The sequence below is a fragment of the Orcinus orca genome, chromosome 20 (assembly GCF_937001465.1).
Source record: "Orcinus orca chromosome 20, mOrcOrc1.1, whole genome shotgun sequence".
Taxonomy (NCBI): Eukaryota; Metazoa; Chordata; class Mammalia; order Artiodactyla; family Delphinidae; genus Orcinus; species Orcinus orca.
In genome coordinates this window covers 17419752-17442174 of record NC_064578.1, presented here as the reverse complement: position 1 = coordinate 17442174, position 22423 = coordinate 17419752, and the positions used below count along the sequence as shown (strand labels likewise).

Genomic DNA, 22423 nt, shown 5'->3' with positions numbered 1-22423 from the left:
GATTTTGTTAGCTTTGCACTGTGGTGTTTAACTTTTGCTTGGTTCCTTGAAGGCTTAGGCCCAGTGTTCCTCTCCAGTGCTGGTGGATCAGCAGGCCTGACCTCCAGATGTCACTGTGGCTGGGATCTTTGTCACTCACTCAGGAGCTCCCCTATTATATTCTTGATTAGTTATGTGCCTTCAGCCGCCAATTGCTGGTCTATAAACCACCCCCTCCTTGTACTGCTTCATTTTAGTTAGTTGTGTCTGGTTACCTTTACTTAAATCAGAAGGCTCTTGCCTTTTTTTTTTTTTTCTTAACCTGCTTCCTTATTTCTACTGCTTGAACACCTTGGCAAGTCACAGGGGTTAGCAGAAACTGTAGGACTGCCGTGGTTCATCCTCACAGCTCTAGTCACAGCTTTCACAGCTGCCCTGCCTTTCCATTTATCTCTCTACCACCAGTAACAGGGCAAATGAATGTTCTGTTCACTACTGAGGCTGGCACGGTGGCTATGCTCAATGTGGCTAATATGTGCAGAGGAATTTCCTTCCCTAAGCGCTTGCTCTGAAATTCACTTCCTCCCTACCTGGGAATTCTGTTCTAAACCTTCTGCCTACATTGATTTTCGCTGTGGAAGTTGACTTCTAAAACTTTTATTAGCTCAAGATGCTGATCTGTGTGGTTCTGCAGCTGATAATATCTGGCCAAGGTGGGAGAGATTTTCTTTCTTGTAAATGCAAGAATTTTTTGTCTTTGGGTTGTAGTGTCTTGGGCTAGTTGATCAAATCCTTCCTTGTATGTGGATTTGGTTATAACAGTAAATTTCATATATTGTCAGCAGCGTAGTCTCAGGCTTTCTCCACAGTCCACCCTGGGCAATCATTTACTTTTAGGCCTTGATTCAGGAAGCTTCAGGCAAATACTACTGATGTGCATTACAAAGGCATTACTAAGGACGGTTAACCGCAGAGCCTGTAAGGAATCTTCAGAATGTTTTGATGCCATCCTGCAGGAGCTTCTGAACAGTGTCCAATAGAAAGGAGGCTCACTGAATTCTAACTTTCCTAAGGATACGTGTTTTCAGTATACGTGAGAGCTCACTACAGATTCCCAGGTGGCTGAGTCTCTGTCCTCACCTCAGGGCAGTGCTGGGCCCTGTTTCTCTCTGAAGTGTGATGCACAGAGAGCCAGTTCTCTTTTGCTTGGCCTCACAGGCCCCCAGGCTTGGCTGTTTAGAGAAAGCCATGGGGGAAAATGGGTCTTTCTTGGGGTCATTTAATTAACTACTGTTTAAAACACATTTTCTCTAAACAACTTACTGGACTTCTTACTCTATGGGTACTTGGATTTTGAGGACTTTGGTAAGAGTACCTGCATGGCAAAACTCAACATAAAACTGAGGTAAGACAAGTATCAAAAGAAATGAGTTCCTTAACCTCTTGACAAAGCTGTGACAGAATCTTAAAGCTAAAACACTGGTCACCATGATGCTAATTTATTTTTTTCAGAATAAGTGTGCTGACGAGGAAGCACAAGTTCTGCTTTCTGTTTCTGCCCTAATTGTGACAGGAAGAGGCTCTTTGCTCCTTCTCAACTACAGGCATCCCCCACTTTTTGTAACTTCACTTTACACTGCTTTGCTTTTATGAAAGACCTATATTAGTACCTGTTTTCACTAATGGAAAGAAATTTGAAGAGGATTTTCACTTCTACGAAAAAGGTGAAAGCTGAAATAGCATTTAGCTTTTGTTTTGCAGTGAGCCATTATAGAAGCAGCACGCACTCAGAGCTGCCAGAGTGGCACCGCCAAGCTCCTTACCTGGGAGCTGTGCTCAGCATCAAGCCACCACAGTTTTGAACTGTATCTGTGACAATCTGTGCTTTATCTCCATTTATTTTGTGCATCTGTTAGCAAGATGTGTCCCAAGGTAACTGCTTCTTCAATTTATGCTATTTCAGCTTAGGAAAGGTTTCATCAGAACACTCTTCTTTCAGATCGTGAGGAAACCTATATCACCCCTCCCCCTGCTCCATGGCCTCCATCCAAAGAATGAGCCAAGTACCAGCTGCCTAAGAGATCTCAGCAGAAAAGTCTTCCCCAGGTCTGTTAAAGGTGGAAAGCAAAAGCTGGAGACCTAAACTGTATCTGAACCTGTTAAAATGTATGAATACTCAGTTACGTTAATATTGTCATTGAACTGGGGACATTCTGTCCTGTGTTTTACTTCCACAGGCAAACTGGTATCCAAAACAAATGGAGACTATGCAGGTAACACACTTGAGCCCTTTGTAAACGTAAGAACTTGGTGAAGGCGATCAACCACAGCCTTAATCCGCATTTTAAAACACAGCTTTCAGGTGTTTGGGGACTATATTATCTAATCTTGGCTTTGGGAACAGATGATACAGCTCTTCTGAAATCATGTCTACTGAGAGTGGCTATTTACTTGCCCGCGCCCCATCTTTATCTCCATACAAAATTGCCAGGAAATGTCCACTCCTTCAGGGGAGTTATTTTTCTTCTCAAGTTAAAGGCAATACATTGTCCATAGGTCATTTCAGGGCAAACATTAACATCTTCCTCCAACTCGGGAAGGCATGCTTTGACAGGCCATTGTTTTCTGTCGGAGCAGAGCCAATACCAAGTCGATGCCAGGTAAGACATGCCCAGCTTAAAGCCAAAATGTTTGTGTCTTGGTTTTCAGGGTCCTCAGATGCAGCAGGAAAGCTTTAGTCATTCACCTCCATCCAATGGATGTTTGTAAATGTCTTGCTGTCCATTTTGTCAATGAACAGGCAGCCCTGCAAGTGGTCCATCTCATGCTGGATAATGCGGGCTGCCCACCCACTGGCCTGCCACACCACCTGTTCTCCTCCGGGGTCCATCCCTGAAAAGGAAGGTACAGCCTGGGTGAGGACATGCTGAACTGCATCATTCTCAACCTACTTAGCCTTTCCTTGCCCCTGGCTGTTCCTATTTACAAGAGGCAATATCAGAAGGGGATGCAGACGGCAGCCCCTATGCTTCCTAGAAAAGAAGTCTGAACTCTGCCTCTTACCAAGTATTCAGCCTGGTTCCCAACTCTGACGAGTAGGTTGCTGGGTTCGCTATGGGGCTGAAATGAGAAATGATCTTCCCAAGTGACTTGCTCAAGAGGAACAATCATCCCAACCCCAGCAAAGAATCACACTCTGCAAAACATCCTGTGGTATGACAGGTAATGGCTTATCACTTTGGGTTAGGCAAAGCTGGGTTCTACTTCTCCCATTCCACGTGACAGATCTAATTGGCGCAGGAGAGAGAGAGAGAGAGAGAGAGAGAGAGTGTGTGTGTGTGTGTGTGTGTGTGTGTGAGTGTGTGAGAGAGAGAGAGAGAGAGACAAACAGGCACAAGGTGAGTGACAAGGCAGAGGATGTGGTGTGAGCTAACAGGGGAATCAGGCCACCCTCCCAAACCCCAACCCCCCAACCCTGTGCCCCACTTGAGCTGGCTCTGCCCTCACAGGCGCCTCCTGCCCCATCGCATCGCGTCAGTCCTGAATTTTGTCCACTCCAGGGTCTGCTCGTGGGTAGGTAGGTTCCGCTGATCAGCCATCAACCTGTCTACGCTTTAACTGGAACTTTGCGGAAACCGTTTCGTGGGATCCGAGGCCGCCGCCTCCGCAGGTTAAAGGGGAGCACGCATTTACCTATCCGCCCCAGGGACCCCACCGCCGCGCACCTGAGATCTGCACCGCCTGGAAGCGGGGCACGCAGGCCAGGAAGCCGCTGATGCTCTCGCAGCCCTCGGGGAAGGTGACCAGGCGGCTGTCCAGCACACGCAGGCTGGGGTTCACGAACACGCGCAGGGGGAAGGTTTCCATCCGACGGGCCTCGCGCACGCGCGGCGCGCATGCGTGTAAGAGCGCCTCGGGGAACTCGACCGCCAGCACCTGCAGCGGCACTCCGAGCTGCGGCGCACTCAAGCCCACGCAGCGGCGGCGTCGCATCACCTGCACCAGCCGCTGCACCAGCTGCTGCAGCTCGGGTCCCGCCAGCTGTGCCGGCTCTACCGGGGCCGCCACGGCCCGCAGCGCCGGGTCCCCGACCTGGCACACGCGCGGGTACGGCGGCTCCGGCGCTCCCTGCACCAGACGCCGTACGTAGCGCCAGTAGGAGCGCCGGCGCGCCGGGCCCTCGAGGCCATCCGGGGGGTGCCTGGAGCTGCAGGCCCGGGCACCGCCGCCCGCTACCCGCTCTCCCCACTGCAAGGCCGGCCTCACGCAGCCACGCGCCCGCAGCCACCGCAGCAGCAGCCCAGCCCCCAGCTGACCCATGGCGCGTGGAGCCTAGCCACCCGCCCGCACGCGTCCCTAGCCGGCCCCCGTAGCCGAAGCTCCCGCCCCCAGGGACTCCGGGAAGTGCAGTTCCCGCGGGCCTTCCGGGAACGCCGGCGCCGCTCACGCTTCGCAGCCTGCCTCTGGGTGGCGTCCACCAGCTTTATTACTTAATTCCATTTCTGATAGTTTAATCAAGCATTTACAAGAATATCCAGGAGGTTCTCCCGTTAATTATGCCTTCGCAGCCTCTCCCACGCGCAACTCCCGTTCCCACCGGGCGCTGCAGTAAGTAAGCCCCTCGGGCTCCGGGGCCCCGGTACCCGCCGCACCGGCCCAGGCGCAGGGAGCGCCTGTCAAGTGCCTGCACTAGGCTCGTCGGCTGCCTGCGGCGGTCCCACGGATCCCACCTCCTGTTGCCCCCCGTCAGGGAAAGCCGGGGTGACAGGTTCGAGGACTGGCCCCTCGTCTGGGGGTTCTGGCGCTGGAGCTGTGACCTCGGGGACTAGCTCCTTGTCGTCTAGACAGAAGGCCATCTCTCTCTTCGGCAGGATAAAGGCCAGAGGCTCCTGGACGACGCTGACGTTCACATGCCCCAGGTTTCCGTACTTGGAGAGCTGAGTGGGTGGAATGCCTGGCCCAGATGGTAAAGAACAGAAGTGGAAAAAGCGTTTAATGAATTTAATTATGTGTCACAGGTAAAAGAACAAAAACAAAAAAACACTTATTGGAAGTAACGAACACAGTTACCATATTTCAATACAGTAAAAATCACTTTGTGATATGGGACACGCACCTATGCGGTAAACCCAGACTTTGAAAGTAATGGAAACAGTACAGTGCAGGACGGATGGAGAAAAAAAGCACCAGGAGAGCCTCAGCAGGCACTGGATTCCCTGGACAGGCCCAAGGAAAAGCTGGGGGAGCAGAGAGCAGCCACTCTGCTGGTGGGATCACTGGCCCACTACCCTTTGGGAAATTGTGCCTCCCACACCCCCTTCACAAGCAGAGAGAGAGGGGGCATAGGGAAGGGAAGGTAAATTCTAAAAAATATTTTAAAAACACCATCTGTAAACATTTAATGTCAATGGAATCATACATTATGTGGTTCTTTTGTGACTGGCTTCTTCCACTTAGCTAGATATAAACATAATGTATGATTCTGTTGATAAGAAATGTCCAGAAAGGGCAAATCTACTGCAACAGAAAGGTTAGTGGCTGCCAGGGGCTAAGGGCAAGATTGGGGAATGACGACAAATGAACACCGGGGATCTTTCTAAAACTAGATGGTAGTAACGGTTGCACACCTGTGTACACTTACTAAAAACCTTGAATTTTACAAATAGGTGAATTATTTAGTATGTGAATTATGTCAATAAAATAGTTTTAAGAATCTTTTCCCTTCTTTTACCTAAGGTCTGTGCCATCTGAGCTGGAGGAAAAAGGACTTGGAGACAGCGATTTAAATAAGGAATGAGGTCTTCCAGGAAGACAGTGCAGAACTGGACGAAGAGCTCTTGCTCCCCACTGCTGAAGGCAGCCTCTTCGGCACGATGGAAGGCCAAGATTACTTTTGTTACCTAAGAGACAAGGGCACCATCAATCACTGGGTTAGTCTATCACCATCAGCAGTGTATAAAACTAGGTACAAATGTGCAGCCCTCAAGTTTTCATGAAGAAAGTTGTTCCAAACCGTACATGATATTATTAATCTTGTTTAAATTCACAATTGTGGTCAATCTTCACAATTCTGTCACTTCACTGATGTATTTCTTATCCAACTAGTTTTATTACTAGTGCAGTTTCCAGTTCCAGTGGAGGAGCATCATGAAATTATACACAGAATACATTGCTTTTGGCTCCCATGGGAGATGGACCAGAACTATGGTGGATCCAGGAAGATGAAGCAACACTATAAAAGGCTTCTACTGAGTAAGGCCTCTGAAGTTCCACAATGCTAGAACCACTAGAAAATTGTAAAGGAGGAAAAAATAGAGCTGGAAAAGAAGTTCCACATACAAATAAAAGCCTAGCTGACATTACAGGCAGGGTCACAGTGACAGAGTTAAGAACATAAACTCTGGGGAATTCCCTGGCAGTCCAGTGGTTAGAGCTCTGTGCTTTCACTGCCGAGGGCCCAGGTTCAATCTCTGGTCACAAGCCAAGAGGCACGGCCAAACAAACAAATAAATAACGAACATAGACTCTGGTGCCAGACGTTCTGGGCTCAAACTCCAGCTGTGCCACTCACTGGTTCTATGGCCTCTAAGTGATTACTTAAGCACCCCACGCCCTCTGTGCCTGAGTTCCCTCATCTATAAAGTAGGGCCAGCAACAGGACCTAACCTCACAGGGTTGTGAGAATTAAGTTTTAATATGTGTAAAGTATGATAAATTACGTGGCATGAAGTAAGCTCTAGATGAATATTAGCTAATTACTATTATCTGAATTGGACTGACCCTAAAAAGCTTTGTTGCTCATGCTTCCTTGTTTTTTTTTTTTTTTTTTTTTTGCGGTACGCGGGCCTCTCACTGTTGTGGCCTCTCCCATTGCGCAGCACAGACTCCGGACGCGCAGGCTCAGCGGCCATGGCTCACGGGCCCAGCTGCTCCGTGGCATGTGGGATCTTCCCGGACCGGGGCACGAACCCGTGTCCCCTGTGTTGGCAGGCAGACTCTCAACCACTGCACCACCAGGGAAGCCCTCCTTGCTCTTTCTTACAGGAGGACATCAACAGAAAGATTTTATACAACCACATCACAACTGCCACCTGGCTGACAGCAACTGTAAGATGTCATCAATTATAAGAAACACCCAATATCTAAAGATTTAATGTGTAAAAATGCACCATACTCGGATATTAGCAATGTTGGTAGTATTACTTGTATTAGGCAGAATTCTAATATGGCTCTTGTAATCCCCGCCCCCTGGTATCCACTCCTTTGTGTAATCTCCTTCCCTTGAGTGCAGGCAGAATCTGTGACTTGTTTCTAACCCACAGAATATGGCGAAGGTGAAGGATTTGGCCGTTTTAATTAACGTCCCTAACCGGCTGATTGAATTAATGAAAAGGGAGGTTATCCTGGGTGGGCCTACCCTAATTAGATGAGCCTCTTAAAAGAGGGTTGAGGACTCCTCTAAAGGAGACTTAGCAAGGAGAGATGCTCTCCCATTGGCTCTGAAGAATCAAAAAGCCACACTGAACTGCCTGTGGAGTGGGCTGGTCTCTAGGAGTTGAGGGCCTCAGTCCTACAACTGTAAGGAACAGAAATCTGCCACTGTGAGTGAGCTTGAAAGGAGGGGACCCTGAGCTCCAGATGAGTCCACAGCCTGGCCAACACCTTGATTGCAACCTTGTGAGCAGAGGACCAACCCATTTAGGCTGTGCCTGGACTCCTGACCGACAGAAACAGACATGATAAATGTGTGTTGTTTAAGCTGCTATGTTTGTGTGAGTTATGCAGCAATAGAAAATCAATATATTACTGAACCATTACTACAGGTGAGACACTTCATGAAAGGAGACTAACCAGAGCTTTTCAACCAGAAAAACCTCTAAAACCACACTAAACCGAAGTCAGCAGGCACCACTGTCACACAGACTGGTTTATTACAAAAGTCTGGCCACTTGTTACTAAAGGAGGCCCCAGAAGAGAGCCAACAGTACGTGCTCACCTTGGCAAGGGCGTCTTCCAGGGCCACAGTCACATCCTGCGCCAGGGCCATGGGGCAGCAGAGGCGCAGATCATTGAAGGCGACCAGAATATTGTTGAGGAAGCAGGCAAGGGGTGGGAAGTCTAAGAGCACCATGGGCGGCTGCAGGGTCCCCGGCTGAGTGACTGGAACAGCAGCAGGCAGGTTACTGCTGCTCAGGATGGCTGGAGCTGAGATGAGGGTGTAGGAGTTCATTTCATCCTGGAACTTCTCGACCGTTTCCTGAATTGCTTTCTGGAAAGTGCTGATAGCCACTCGCTGGAAAACAGGAGCTAACTGACCCCGGAAATCAGCCCCTACCCGGCTAAAAGACAGTCCAAAGTACATGCACTGGCCTAGCAGAGAGTCCAGACGGCTGCCTATCCCTCGGTTAAGGTCAGTCTCCAGCACCTGCAGGAATTGTGAGACTTTCTGCAGCACCCAGCCATGGAAGATGGCACTCTCATTGACGGTGTGCTCGCCCATGGCAGGGGGCAGCAACGGGTCCTCGTCTGAGAAGATGGCACGGTACTGGGTGATAATATCGAACAGATGGACACGGCAGGCCTCGATGGTTTTCGTGATGTGGAAATAGGGATCATCACTGGGGATGGCAGTCAGGATAGATCGGAGCCAAGCATCTCGGGCCTGAAGAAACTTGACCCTCAACTCAGCCTCGGTGAAGACATCCATTTGCCGTAAGAAGCCAATGACACGGAGGCAGGCAGGGAGCTGGATGTTCGTCCTCAGTTGTTGGATCAGCTGGCTCAGCATCAGCTGCATGGACTGGCGCACTTCGTTCACAATGCCCTGACGACACAGGGGGTGAGTCACCACGCTGGGAAAGACACTCCCTGGAACCCATTCCACTAACCCTGAATACTGCAGACCAACATTCCCACTGCTGTCCTGACATACAAAGTAGATTTCCTAAAACTGATGCATACAGGTTCACCAGCAAAGGTTTGGTTCACTGTGGCCTACGGGCCCTGCCTGGTTCTTCTGCCCTCACCTGCTTCCTAATGCTCTCCCCTTGCTCACTGCAATCCAGCCAGAATGGCTATCTTTATACTTCAAACACTCCAACTTCTTCCCTCCTTAGCCTGCTATACTTGTTCGTACCACTTTCTGGTTGGCTCTCCCCCCACATCTTCATGTGGCTGGCTCCTTCTCGTCATCTGGGTCTCAGCTTAAATGTTATCTCACCAGAAGAGCCTTTCCTGACCACTCTACCTAGAGTAACCCACCTTAGCCTCCTGCCCCATTCCCTGGTTTATTTTGTTAAGATACTTAACACTATCTGAAAGGATATTATTTATTTATTTGCCAACTAGCAGCTTATGAGAGCCAAGGCCTTGTCTTTGTTCACATTGTACCCCCAGCATCTAGATCAATGCCTGGCACATGATTAATATTTACCAGCTGACTGAATAATGAATGTATGTTTTATGATCAAGCCTGCCTGCCTTGCAGAAACTGATGTGAAAAATGCAAGGAGTTTCCCTAAGGTTTCTGCCTAAAGGGTCAGTGATGACCACAGAATTACTGATCACAAGAACATCAGCTTGAGTCCTCTCTGGGCAAGTTGGCTACCTGGATGACAGGGATGGAGGAGTATTTCCTTTCCAGTCGGCGTACATAGGCTGCAAGCTCCAGGGCCTCTTCATAATAGCTGTTCCGGACACAGGTGTCCATGAGCTGAGGGATCTCCAGGATTTCCAGGATTTCCGTGTGCCGGTTTAGAGTCAGGGTGTTCATTCGGCGATTGGAGCTGATCTCCTCAGCCTCTTTCACAAAATTCCTAGTAACAATCAGGAGTACATTGGTGGTTCACTGCTCTGCATCCAAGTCTTAGCTACAAATTCCAAGCACTTACTATGAACTGAGCACTGGGCTGATTTATCTGATTTAATCTTCACACCAACCCCATTAGATAAGTACTTTTACCCTTGAAATTTTAATCCCAGAGATTTTAAGCAACTTGTCCAAGATCACACAACTAATAAGTGATAAAAAGATTTGAACCCAGATCTGCCACTTAACAAGCTGTAGCAAGGTACTTAGGCTCTCTGAACTGTTTCTTCATTGGTAAAATAGTAACAGGACCCACCTCATAAGGATGTGAGAATTAAATGAGATGATGTGTATAAAGCATTTAACATAGGACCTGATATGGAGTAAATGTTCCTTTAATAACAGCTATTCTTATTATTTTCATAATGCCCTAACTAGCCTAGAACTACAGCCTTACCCCCAAGTTCCCTCAGCCTCTTAATCTCCTATGCTATGGTCCAACCTCAGTTCCTGCTACAGTCTCCATTTCTTCTCGATAACTGCAGACACCTGCTTTGTGAAGCCCTCCATCTATTCTAAGGGATTGGAAGAGTATGAAAGCTATTCTCAAATATGCAAAGACTCAAAAGAAAACTTAAACTTTTATCACGAAAGACTGGAAGGCAGAATTAGGGATAATGGATTGAGGGTCGAGGGAGGGAGAATATGGGTCAAAAAGGAAGATTTTTTTTTTTGGATGATGATTTTTACTGTCCCCAAACGGGAGGATTTCCTTGTCAGCCTCCTATCAATGAACGGTTTAGAGCAGATGACCTCTGGTCCAAGCTGTTGTGTGTACATGTGTGTTGTGTGTTTGTGTTGTGTGTATAGGTTTACATAAATATGCACATATATTAAGCTGACAATTGTAGAGTGTTAATTATGTCGGACCCAATGATAAGTGCTTTGCATGGATTCTCTTTATTTACTGCTCACAACAGCCCTGTGAGAGAGGGACGTGCTGCTGGGTTCCAATTCTGACTTCAAAACTTACTAGCTGTGCCCTGGGACGGTCACTAACCTCTGTGTCTTAACTTCCTCATACGCAAAATGCAAATAACAATACCTACCTCGAAGGCTGCTGTGCAGTTTAAATGGATTAATGAAATGCTCAGAGGAGAACCTGGCATATGGTAAGCGCTATCTAAGTGTTAGCTATTTCTATCGTCGTAAATGATAGCGATTACAGGTATTAAAAGCCCCTTTAGCACCGGACCCGCCGCACCTGCAGCTCTGTTGGAAGCTGGGCAAGCGGTCGAGCAGGCGGCCAAGCGACTCCTCCACGTCGCCAAAGAGGCGGTGGATGCGCTCGGTGCACTCGGCGCCGCGGATGAAGGTCTTGTAGTTGGCGAAGGCCAAGTCGCGCGTCTGCTGCAGCAGCTGCGCTCGCTCCTCGGCCAGGCGGTCGGGCTCGCGCCGCAGCCGTTCCAGCCCCGAGCCGCTCAACTCCCTGAGGTAGCGGCCCACGTCGGGCCGCTCCCGCCACTGGGCCTCCGGGAAGCGGTCCCGGAACAGCGACGCCAGGAGCCCTTCATCCTCCACCTCCCCGAGAGCAGCCGCGGTGGCCGTCGCTGTGGCCGAGGCCGTAGCCGAGAGCGGGAGAGTCGCTGTCGCCGCCATCTTCTCAGTAGCAGCGTCACTTCCTCTCCCGCTCAGCGAGGGCGCTGACTCCGTAGAATCGAAAGCAGCCGGGGCGTACTTCCGGTCTCTATGGTTTCTCATCAGGCCCGCTTTCTTTCCCCGATAGTCGTCCAGGTTACGGGGCGCTAGCGTGGGGCAACGACTGGAAAGCAGCTAGAGAGGCAGGCTTTGAGGTTGCCAAGGAGCGGCTGATCTTCCGTTTCCGGTAGCTGAGGCACGAGGATCCGGCGTTCCAACCCAGCGGGAAAATGCGGCCTCTGACTGAAGAGGAGACGCGAGTAATGTTTGAGAAGATAGCAAAATAGTAAGAGTGCGCGGGGCAGAAGAGGGAGTGTGTGGGTGGCGCGGAGGGGCGTGGGTGGAGCGGGGGGCGCGGTGCCGGGATGAGTCCGGGCGCGGCCTCTAGTCCTCCTTTTGCTCTCAGCATCGGGGAGAATCTGCAGCTGCTGGTCGACAGGCCCGACGGCACCTACTGTTTCAGGCTGCACAACGACCGGGTGTACTACGTGAGGTGAGGCGGCGAGGGGCCGGGTAGGCAGCATGGAGCCGGGTGGGGTCCTGGGTCCCTCCAGCCTCCCTCATCTGACACTGCCTTTTTCTTTATCCCTTCAGTGAGAAGATTTTGAAGTTGGCCGCCAACATCTCCGGTGACAAGCTGGTGTCGCTGGGGACGTGCTTCGGAAAATTCACGAAGACCCACAAGTTTCGGTTGCACATCACGGCTCTGGATTACCTAGCACCGTATGCCAAGGTTTGTGGGGTGGTGTCAGTCCGCCACTAGGGATGGAGGAAGTCTAGGCTGAGGGCCACATCAGAAGGCAGAATTGGGCACCTTTTCTGCGACGGAGTCGCTGACGGTGCTTAGGGTCAGTGCCAGCACCTGGAGATGTGTGTACATCTTAATGCCTGGGCGTGGTCGGGGCTCAGGTGTAGGAGCCCTGTGTGGCCGCGTAGTGGTGGTTATCTCCAGTAGAAACTGAAAAGCCTATGCAGACCCAGCTCAAGACCAAAAAGCAAATAGGTGGCTGTGAAGAGGAGCGTAGTGGGGTACAGAAAAAGAGCTGTTAAACTGCCCATGGGAGAAGTTGATTGTAGAGTCGAGGTAAGAACCTCCTGGCTGGTCTCTTCGTGGGGTGAACATATTAAGGGAAGCATGACTCTTTCTCTCTTTTCTTTAAAATTCATGTTACAAGACAGACGAACCTCACAGGTGACATATATAGCACGGGGCATATGGTCAGTAATATCTTAATAAGCTTGTATGGAGACAGATGACACAGATACTATAACTTTGTATTATTGTGATCCTTTTGTAATGTATAGAAATATCAGATCACTGTTTTGCGCCTTTAACTAACATGGTATTATAGATTACTATACTTCAACTGAAAAGGAAATAAATAAAAGAACCAAAAAAACTTAGTTCATAAGGGATAAAAAGAAAGAAATTAACCATAGATCTAGCAGTTAGCCTATCTGCAGGGGTCTAACTATTTAGCATTTTTATGTCTCTTGGATTTAATTCTCTTTTTTACAGTATAAAGTGTGGATAAAACCTGGAGCAGAGCAATCCTTCCTGTATGGGAACCATGTGCTGAAATCTGGACTTGGTCGAATCACTGAAAATACTTCTCAGTACCAGGGAGTTGTGGTGTACTCCATGGCAGACATCCCTTTGGTGAGTAGAGATGGTTGCTGTTAAAAAGTCAAGTATCTTTTTATTCAAGATGGATGTATTTTCAGTCTGCGCTTGAGAGACTAAATTCTCAGCACCTTTTGAATTCTTCAAAGAAACGTATCTTTTCGTCTTTGTTGTTTCCAGACCTCAATACGTACTTATTGAATGACTTGAGTGAATCAGTGTCTCTTCTTTTGAATCCCAGGGTTTTGGGGTGGCAGCAAAGTCTACACAAGACTGCAGGAAAGTAGACCCCATGGCGATTGTGGTATTTCATCAAGCAGACATTGGGGAATATGTGCGGCATGAAGAGACATTGACTTAAAACGAAATCATCGCGAGGACTTGTGGCTGTGTGGAAGGGCCTAGCTTTGTTTCCTGTGTCTGTGTAGGCTCCACCATCATGTTGAATTTTGTCAACACTGTGACCTCTTCAGGGACTTCTTAGTTTAATATTCTATTATGGACAAATGCAGGCTGGATTCTTATTATGCAGAAATGGCTCAAAAACGGGGTTTTGGATCTTTGTGATTATGACTAACTAGAATGCTGTGTTTTATATTTGAATCAGAGGGCTTCTTGTTTTGAGTAACAGGTTCTAAATTGTTGGAACTGAGGACAAGAATAGCGTATTGTTATCTGTGATAACACTTTTCCAAACACATGATAAGAACGTAATGAATTTTCTTATTTATTAATACTATGAAAGATAGATATTGCCATCAGAATAGTAGGTGGTGTGTGGAATTTTACAAATGAAATTTGGATAAAACAGTAAGAGCAGTTTATTCTGCCGATTTTCTTTACGGTAGGTGCTGTGTAGTGTGGAAAAAAACTTGGATTCAAACACCAGTTCTCACATCTACCAGCTGTATGGCCTTAGATGAGTCATTAAACTTTAATAAGCTTCATTTCCTTCTGTTTCAAAAAGCAGCCTAGCCGTCTTCCTAAGAATAGTTTTTAGAAGTGGAAATCGTGATCGTAAAGCATCTAGCACAGTGCCTGGCAAATGAGAGTGTTGAATAAATGGTAAGAGTTATTTCTGTAACGTTTATACTGAGTATTTCTGTTACTAAGAGTAGGATCTTATGAACATAATTTGATTATATTATCTTGGCTTTTACAAGCGGTTTTCTCACTCTTTTTCTTGAATGGTATGATCCCAGGCTGAATGTTATTTTTATCACCTTGATTTCTAAAACAATTTCTCTTATAAATCTTTTGGGCTTTTTTTTAATTAAAAAATTTTTTTTATTGTAGTATAGTTGACGTACAATATTGAGTTAGTTTCAGGTGTACAGCAAAGTGATTCATTTATACATATATTCTTACAAATCTTTAATTACATGACTGGACTGGACAAAAAGCACTACTCAGAAACCCTGAAATGATAATTTAGCTCCTCCATCCTTCTCCCATGCCTTCCAAAATTATTTTTAGAATTACTAAAATATTTTTTAGTGAAAAACATGTCACAGACAAAAAATTTTTAAGTACCTGTATTGTAAAGCAATTTCTTTAGTGCATATACTGCTTAATTTAAATTCCAAAGGTGACATCTCTAAAAATAAATCATTTTTCAATTACAAAAAAGCACTCTACCAACTCCTGTTTTTGTATGCAACATATAAAACCCAGTTTTATATGTTTTTGTCCCATGTTTTTCAACTTTTCTCCCTTCCAAGGTTCTCTGTTAATTTCTAAATAAACATAGTGAAGGTTAAGGGGCTGCAGTACGATGGACAGTATTTTGATGGTAGCATTTAGTGTGTACTTTAGAAATAGTCAACGTCAAAACTTTACACACTTTTATTTATTGCTATTTTGCCTGTGTAGATGAGAGCAATAGTCTACAACTTTCTAACAAGAAAAATTTATTTTTTCCCAATAACTTTACAAAGATTTGAGAGAGCTTGTGCCCCAGAAGAAAAGAGCCAGGGCACTGTAGTTGTTCGAGCTTAGCATCTTGGCTTCTTTGTGTCTGTGGTCGTTGGGATGTTGAAGAGACGCTTCAAGAAATACAGCTGCAGGATCCCAGAAAGAATAATAACAAGGCTCTGGGCTGTCGACCACCAATTCACATAGTTATAGTTTGACTGGAGTAGGAAAAAGTCAGCCATTTTTCTCATGCGAGCAAAGTTGTAGTATCGCCACATGTGAAAGATATTGTTCTGCAGCTTTCGTGTACTCTTCTGCAGGACAGAAAATGAAATACAGAAAGGGTTCCTCCGTAACCTCATCTAGCCTCCCCTGGGTACCCACCAGCACTAACCTAGTTTATCTGGAAGTTGAGTAACTTACGATTTTATAGTATGTAATAAATTGGCTATTGGAGTTGTTGATAAATGCTAGTTTTGTTGTCTATGAAAAAATGGCTTGGACTTCAGTTATAAAAAAATAATTTTTATAATGAAAAACTTCAGTGCTAAAACTAGAAAGTTCCTCCAGATTATCTCTAGATTTAGACATGTACTCAGCACATCATTGCTATTCTGGGTGATGTCTTCTGTTCTTTGTATATGGTAAAAGATAAGGGCCTGCAAATTTTTATGGAAGGGCCAGACAGTAAATATTCTAGGCTTTGCAGGCCATACAGTCTCTTGCAACTACTAAGCTCTGCCACTGTAGCACAAAAGCAGCCATAGACAATATGTCCAGTTAGCTGTCCCTCATTATCAGTGGGGAGATGGGTTCCAGGACCTGCAGAGGATGCTGAAATCCCATAGTCAGCCCTCCGCATCTGCAGGTTCTGCATCTGCAGATACAGAGGGCCAACTGTAATTGTCAAATGAGCATGGCTGTGTTCTAGTCAAACTTCACTTACAAAAACAGGCAGTGAGCTTTTGTGCATCAAGCAGACTATCAAGAAAGTCAAGAGAGATCCCAGAGAATGAGAGAAAATATTTGCAAATCATATATCTGTTAAGAGACTAGTATCCAGAATATATAAAGAACTCTTAGAACTCAATCATAAAAAGACAAATAACCAGATTTTAAAATGGGCAAAGGATTTGAATAGACATTTCTCCAAAAAAGCATGCAAAGATGCTCAGTGTCAGGGAGACACAACTCAAAAATCACAAGATACCACTTATACCCACTAGGATTGCTATAGCAAAAAAGACTATAACATGTTGGCAGGGATATGGAGAAATTGCAACACTCATACACTGCTGGTGGGAGTGTAAAATGGTTTAGCCACTGTGGAATATAGCAGTTCCTCAGTGAAGGTAAAAAGTTACCATATGTGCCAGCAGCGTATACCGCTTATATGTGTACAGAGATGAAAGCATGTTCACACAAAAATTTGTAGGCAAATGCTCACAGCAGCATTGTTCATGATAGCCAGAAAGTGGAAATAACCCAGATGTCTACCAGCTGATAAGTAGATAAACAAAATGTGTTTTAAATATACAATAGAATACTATTCATCCAGAAAAAGGAATGAAGTATTAATACATGGTATAATGTGGATGAACCTTAAAAACATGCTAAATAAAAGAAGCCAAAGACAAAAGGCCACATTGTATGATTCCACTTATATGAAGTGTACAGAACAGGCAAATCTATATAAACAAAGTAGATTAGTGAGGGATTACCCAGGGCTGAGGGGCATGGGGAACACAGAGTGAATAATAGGTCTGCAGTTTCTTTTTGGGGTGATGAAACTATTCTGGAATTAGATGCTGGTAATGGTTGCAGGACCTTGTAAACCACTAAACTGTACACTTAAAGTGGTGAATTGTATCTAAGTTAAAAAACAAACAGGCAGTGGGCCAGATTTGGCCTGTGAACCGTTGTTTGCCAATTCGTGGTATAAAACAAGTGAGGAATTTCAAGAGCTCCAAGTCACAAAATTAATTAAAGGCTTCAAATCCCTTTGCCTGTTTGTTTTCTACCCAAATGAGCCCTCACTCTGATGATATTACTCCCATAATTCTAATCTTTCCTCCAAATTTAAAGTCAGTTTCCATGGATGTTTCTCTCCCACAAAACAGTTACCTCAATTGCATCCAAAGTATCATTCAGTTGTTTTCTTTCATTCTTCTCTTTGTGGTCCATCTCAGGCCCCTCATAGAAGACTCCAAAATTGAGGTATACTTGCACAGAACCAAAGTGATTTTGCTGATTTTTTAGACAAAGCTGATAAAAACCTGTAGGAATCCCTAGATCATTACCAAATCTTGGTCTCCCACCCTCCCACCCTCTAGATTTCCCTGGAGATAACTCTTCTCCAGTGTTAAGTGTGCTACTATAGCACCTTCTTTTTACTTAGGAAGTACAAAATCCAGTTTTTGATGTGGAAGATACTGATCTTACTTGAAACTTATTTTACTAATTATTTATAATATTGTTTTGCCAAATATTAGTAGCTTTAGCTCTATGTTGGATAGAAAATGTTTTCTTCCTCCTTTTCAACGTATAATTCCCACATCTCTTAAGGAATTTCTGATCAAGAGCATATTAAGAGCATAGGGTTTGCTTCTTGCATACCATGAGAGTTGGGATATCATTTGAATTTGAAAGTAGGGAAAAAATGTATGCTTTGTGAATGAAAGAAGCTATCCTACTGGAGTAACTTCCTGCAAGGTGGTCTGTATGGGGGCTGATGATTGGGGTATGTACTGGTGCTTGTTCTCAACTGGGGTCACCTCCCTGCGTGTGGTGATGGGGGAGGAGTGAGGAGGAGCAGGGTTGGAAAGGTGTGGCAGTGTATTTGATTGTCGAAATGACTGGAAGGCACTACGTAGGGGCCAAAGATGCTGCATAATAATGCTGAATATCCTGTGCCATTCAGTGATTCTCTTACGTCCCTGTTGAGAAATAGTCTTTTTTTGTGCACCTGGCTGGTAGAGAGGACAGTTCAAACTGACTGGTGCCGTCCAGGGTGAGGACAGGCTCGATCTGGCTGTAGGAATTTTCTGGTGACTGGAGAAGTGCTTTGTTGTAGAATGCGGATATTTTTCATGGCCATGCATTTCCTTGTGTTCTGCTTTTTGGTAACCGGCTCAAGTGTTTTGATGACTGAAAAGAAATACTGTCCCATAATAAATTTATTAATTGGAATTCTGTATCATAAGTGGGTCTGCCTGTTTTGATCACTTTCCAATAATCTGGTTCGTTGGAGATGATAAGATAAAATCGAGCTTCTGGACCCTGGAGTTATAATAATTAGTCACCTGGAGACTGCTTCCAAACTGCCAGTGGACCGCTGATTAATGTCCTTGGCCATTGGCAGTCTCCAGGAAATCTGGTTTTTGGTGTTGAAGGCTAAATCTTTTTCTTACTATTTCACCATCCATACGTGAAAAAGCCAGAGCTTTTACATCTCAGGTACTTAATTAAGTTCAATATTTCCTCATTATTTTCCCAATTTCAAAGAAACGTATGATTATTATAATAGCCGTGATGACGAAAACAGACCTGTCTCTTGGGTGGAGAAGTTAATCTGGCCCCGAACATTCTTAGTGGTGTCTATAAGGAAACCCTGTGGGGTATGTGCAGTGGCAGCAACATGCCGGTCATGTGACATTCCCAGTGTCCGCTGAACCTGCCGAGACACATGAAAGAGGGAGAAAAGCTCCTGCTGCATCATCAGGAAGCTAGCTGAATGGTAAGATTGACATCCAGTGACCATCAGCACAGTGGTTCTCAATCAGGGATGGTACTGCCCAACCCCCACTTTGAATTTGGGCTGAGACGTTGCCCTGGTGTTGCGAGTAGGGGTAGCGGGGCGGGGACAGCAATGCTGAATAGCCTGCCGTGTTAGAAATAGTAAGCAGGACAAAGAAATGACCCAAATGCCAATAGCACCCCTGGTAAGAAAACACGTCTCAGACCATGCAGCTGACATGTTGGTGTATGTGAATCTGGCTGTAGAGTTCTTGGCAGAACTCACTTGGTTTTGACCTCCCCAGTGGTATACCAGATTTGGGCTTATTTGATGCTTGACAGTAAATAAATAAGGCATTCAATAGGTACTTGCCTCCAAGCTGCGTCTTGATAAGCCCAGGCTACAGTGACCTGACTAGTAGCTACTATTCTATTATAAATTCAGAGATAAGAAAAATCTCTGATAGGTTAATTTAAAATAAATTGTAAGTTACATTGGAGTAGAATAAGATCAACATAGTCTTTTACTCTGTAAACAAAATTTAGAAAGTTAATAGGTTTCTAAGATAAAGAACAAAGGAAATGAACAGCTTCTAAGTTTACTGTTGAGCAGACCATCCTTGGGCACAGCATGGATTAAAGTACTTGGCCTGTGAACAGGCAACTTGAAAACATTTACCTTCCTAAAAGCAACAGGTCTGACTGCATAGAGAAGCCTTGAGTTACTGATTCTCCAATTTGCTGGAATTACCCCTAAAGGCAAGAGAGTAAATGTTGCTCCCCCAACCTCATAAACTGAAGCGTCTTTGAAATCTCTGGGTTTGTCTCCAAAGTTCATGTGACTTTTCATTCAACTTGGTACCATATCCATATTATTTTAATATTTAAAAAATGGATTCTTTCGCCTCTCATCTCTAAACTCGAGTGTGATGATTACCTCTCCAGGAAGAGGCACCCCGTTTGTCCCATGACTTTGAGCACACTTCCACAGCCCCCAATTTGAGAAGCCAAACCATATGTTTTAGTGATTATTCATCCATCAGGAGTTTCCATTTAACTGCAGGTCTGTTTCATTAACAGGTGGGGAGTCACAGCATAATAAAGACAACTAGAACCTTGTGTTCATTTAAAACCTGACCCCCTTTACAAAAGGAAATGAACAAACAAGAAAAACAAGTCCCCAGTATGACCCACCTCATAACTGAAATAGAAGTATCCAGTCTGGTGGGCAAATTGCCAAAAGCATTCTGTGCCTCCTGGAGGGATCACGATGGCAAAGTAGTATCGATCCGCACCACGGAAGAGGGGCTGGTCCCCAGAGCCACTAAGAGGTTCTGTCTTCTGGCTCCTTGCAGAGCTCACTAGGTTCAGAACCACCAGTCCAGCACCAAAGAGCAAGGGGAACATGCTGCTCTCTGGAGACTGCTCTAACTGCTTGCAGCAGCCCAGTGGAACCAAGCAGTTTAGACAACTGCTGGGATAATCATTAACTCTGCAAGTCACACATAGGCCAGTCTCAGGGCCACACATAGATATTCCAGAATAGAACTGGCATGGTACCCCACGTTTGGCTCACAGGAAAGAATTTTGCTTTCACCTCAAAAACTCAGTGGCTTACCAGACCTACATCACGGGTGCTAGGTAGAATCTATTACTTCAGAAGAGAGATTTCCACCCCTCCTCTGGGCTGTCATTTTTCAGTTCTTGCCTCTTGGGGGTAAACATTAGGCAAATTTATTTACAACCACCTGAATGTACGGACTCATTTCTCGGTACACAGTGGCTGGGGAGATTTTTCTCATTCGTATCAAATTGCTAGATGATACGTGTCCCTCCTATAAGACGTGAGGGGCAACACCTGTTTCAACAGACCTCTTTCTGCCCAGTGCTACAGTTTAGGCGAGCAAAGCACAGCATGGAAGTGTGTGTAAAAATTTAAATGGATGAAGAATGAGCAAGAGACAGTGGTCAAACCCCTCCTCTGATAATCCTCATTCTGCTACCTTCCACCTGACTGATACAGTCATCTAAAGCTATCCAAAATCCACTTAAAGACTATTACAGGGACTTCCCTGGTGACGCCGTGGTTAACAATCTGCCTGCCAATGCAGGGGACACAGGTTCGATCCCTGGTCCGGGAAGATCCCACATGCCGCGGAGCTACCTATGCCCGTGCGCCACAACTACTGAGCCTGCGCTTTAGAGCCTGTGAGCCACAACTACTGAGCCCTCGTGCCACAACTACTGAAGCCCACATGCCTAGAGCCTGTGCTCTGCAACGAGAAGCCACAGCAATGAGAAGCCCGCTCACCACAACGAAGAGTAGCCCCGCTCGCCGCAACTAGAGAAAGCCCGCATGCAGCAACAAAGACCCAGTGCAGCCCCAAAAAATAAATAAATAAACAAATAAATAAATAAAAAGACTATTGTTCAAACCCTTGATCTTTCTTTTATCTGTGGCTTCTTCAGCACCCACAGGGGGAAAAAGGCTGACTTCATGGCGGAGACAGTTACGTGCATCTTATTTTATTCTCACAACAGCCTACAAGGGAAGTACTATTACCTACTACATTAGAGATGAGGAAATGGACATCCAGAGATTCCAGTGGCTAACTCACCATCTCCAAGAACAGCTGGCACAGCTGGGGCCCTGAGTGGGCCTCAGACTCTTACCCATCAGGACAGTGTGTCTGTTAGTCTCTGAGTTCTGACAATGTCTAAATGTTTTTATCTCAGCCATAATCTTAAAAAACAAAACAGCATGAGTACCTTCTAACCAAGTATCGCTTCAGAAGGCATCACAGTGACTCCAAGTGGTAATACTTTAACTGTCACAGCTATGTGTTATGTTATGAAGAACACATTTCATAATTGTGTTCAGTTCCAGCAAAGGCCAGATGACATCACAGCAGTCTGGAGGCACAGAGGCTCTGCAGCAGTCTCACTAAGGTGAAGGTGGGAGAGACTGGGATCATTTCTCAGTACATAGTGGCACAGGCATCCCCACCAGAGTCCCACCACTGCCACAGTCCTAGCACTACTCATGTGGTGAGCAGTGACTTAGATTCAGCAAAACAATCACCAGTTCATAGTAAGTTGTATAGTTCTATAGAAACTGTAGGCAGAGTTTTATGTCTGTATACATTTTATAACATAATAAAGATAGCATTGAAGTTATATTAAAAAATGTTAATGGATCTATGCATTTCTCAAATTTTGAGAAACACGATTAGGATATTTTGCTTCCTTAAATGTATCACAGTGTCATTCTTCTACCTAGAGAGCGCCATCTAACAATGTGAGAGTTGAAGGTAAAAAGCTTCTGGATCCTAAAGCTTGGTTTGGAGGGAGATCACAAGTATCTACAACCAGATCGAGTGGAGATCAAGTTCTTGCCTTCTCACTGTAGTTTCATTTGGGGTTAATTGCTAGAAAAACAGCAGTACCCAACCCCCAAACACGTAGTTAATAGGTAATAAAGCTGTACAAAGTTTCCAAATTTCAACTATAGGATGAATTTTTAAACTTTAGCATTTCTTTACATCTTGCCTTTCCCTCACTCAAAAGTGAGAAAAAAGGAATTATTTTGTCCCCGGAGGTACGTTATATGAAGAAATGGACAAATTAAGAGGAAACTTTCACATCTCTGTATGGCACAGCTTCCA

General features: G+C 45.6%; 3 protein-coding genes across 11 annotated transcripts in view; 1 reads left to right on the top strand and 2 right to left on the bottom strand.

Annotated features, from left to right (window-relative positions):
* Positions 1-145: 145 nt before the first annotated feature.
* On the bottom strand, positions 146-11563 carry COG8 (component of oligomeric golgi complex 8). Of its 3 annotated transcripts, XM_033434264.2 has the most exons (7): positions 11052-11563; positions 9587-9794; positions 7976-8803; positions 5711-5879; positions 4758-4933; position 3175; positions 146-2871 (listed from the first exon to the last, which is right to left on the bottom strand). In XM_033434264.2, the coding sequence occupies exons 1-7, from the start codon at positions 11546-11548 to the stop codon at positions 2714-2716; spliced, it is 2037 nt and encodes a 678-aa protein (XP_033290155.2). In that variant the 5' UTR covers positions 11549-11563; the 3' UTR covers positions 146-2713. The 3 variants fall into 3 exon arrangements, with proteins under 3 accessions (XP_033290155.2, XP_033290156.2, XP_004273255.3); XM_033434265.2 differs by lacking the exons at positions 146-2871; position 3175 and having other exon boundaries at positions 4442-4966; positions 5705-5879; XM_004273207.4 differs by lacking the exons at positions 146-2871; position 3175 and having other exon boundaries at positions 4442-4933.
* NIP7 (nucleolar pre-rRNA processing protein NIP7) overlaps positions 10722-22423 on the top strand; it is an 83329-nt gene continuing 71627 nt past the window's right edge. For 5 of the 7 annotated variants that reach the window (XR_004485045.2, XR_004485044.2, XR_007474521.1 and 2 more), the window contains exons 1-4: positions 11574-11771; positions 11892-11978; positions 12080-12218; positions 13005-13145. Coding sequence is in view for 3 of the 7 variants with exons in the window: in XM_049704010.1 (XP_049559967.1) it covers positions 11716-11771; positions 11892-11978; positions 12080-12218; positions 13005-13145 (423 nt within the window). In the remaining 4 variants the exon portion in view is untranslated. Of the gene's footprint in view, positions 10960-11573; positions 11772-11891; positions 11979-12079; positions 12219-13004; positions 13146-13350; positions 18218-20869; positions 22412-22423 lie in introns of those variants that run through there. The other 2 variants (XM_049704011.1, XM_004273208.4) reach the window with 2 other exon arrangements.
* Positions 14373-20840, bottom strand: TMED6 (transmembrane p24 trafficking protein 6). The gene is made up of 4 exons (XM_004273210.3): positions 19953-20840; positions 18570-18696; positions 17148-17299; positions 14373-15337 (listed from the first exon to the last, which is right to left on the bottom strand). Exons 1-4 carry the CDS (start codon positions 20286-20288, stop codon positions 15104-15106), a joined length of 849 nt encoding a protein of 282 aa, XP_004273258.2. The 5' UTR covers positions 20289-20840; the 3' UTR covers positions 14373-15103.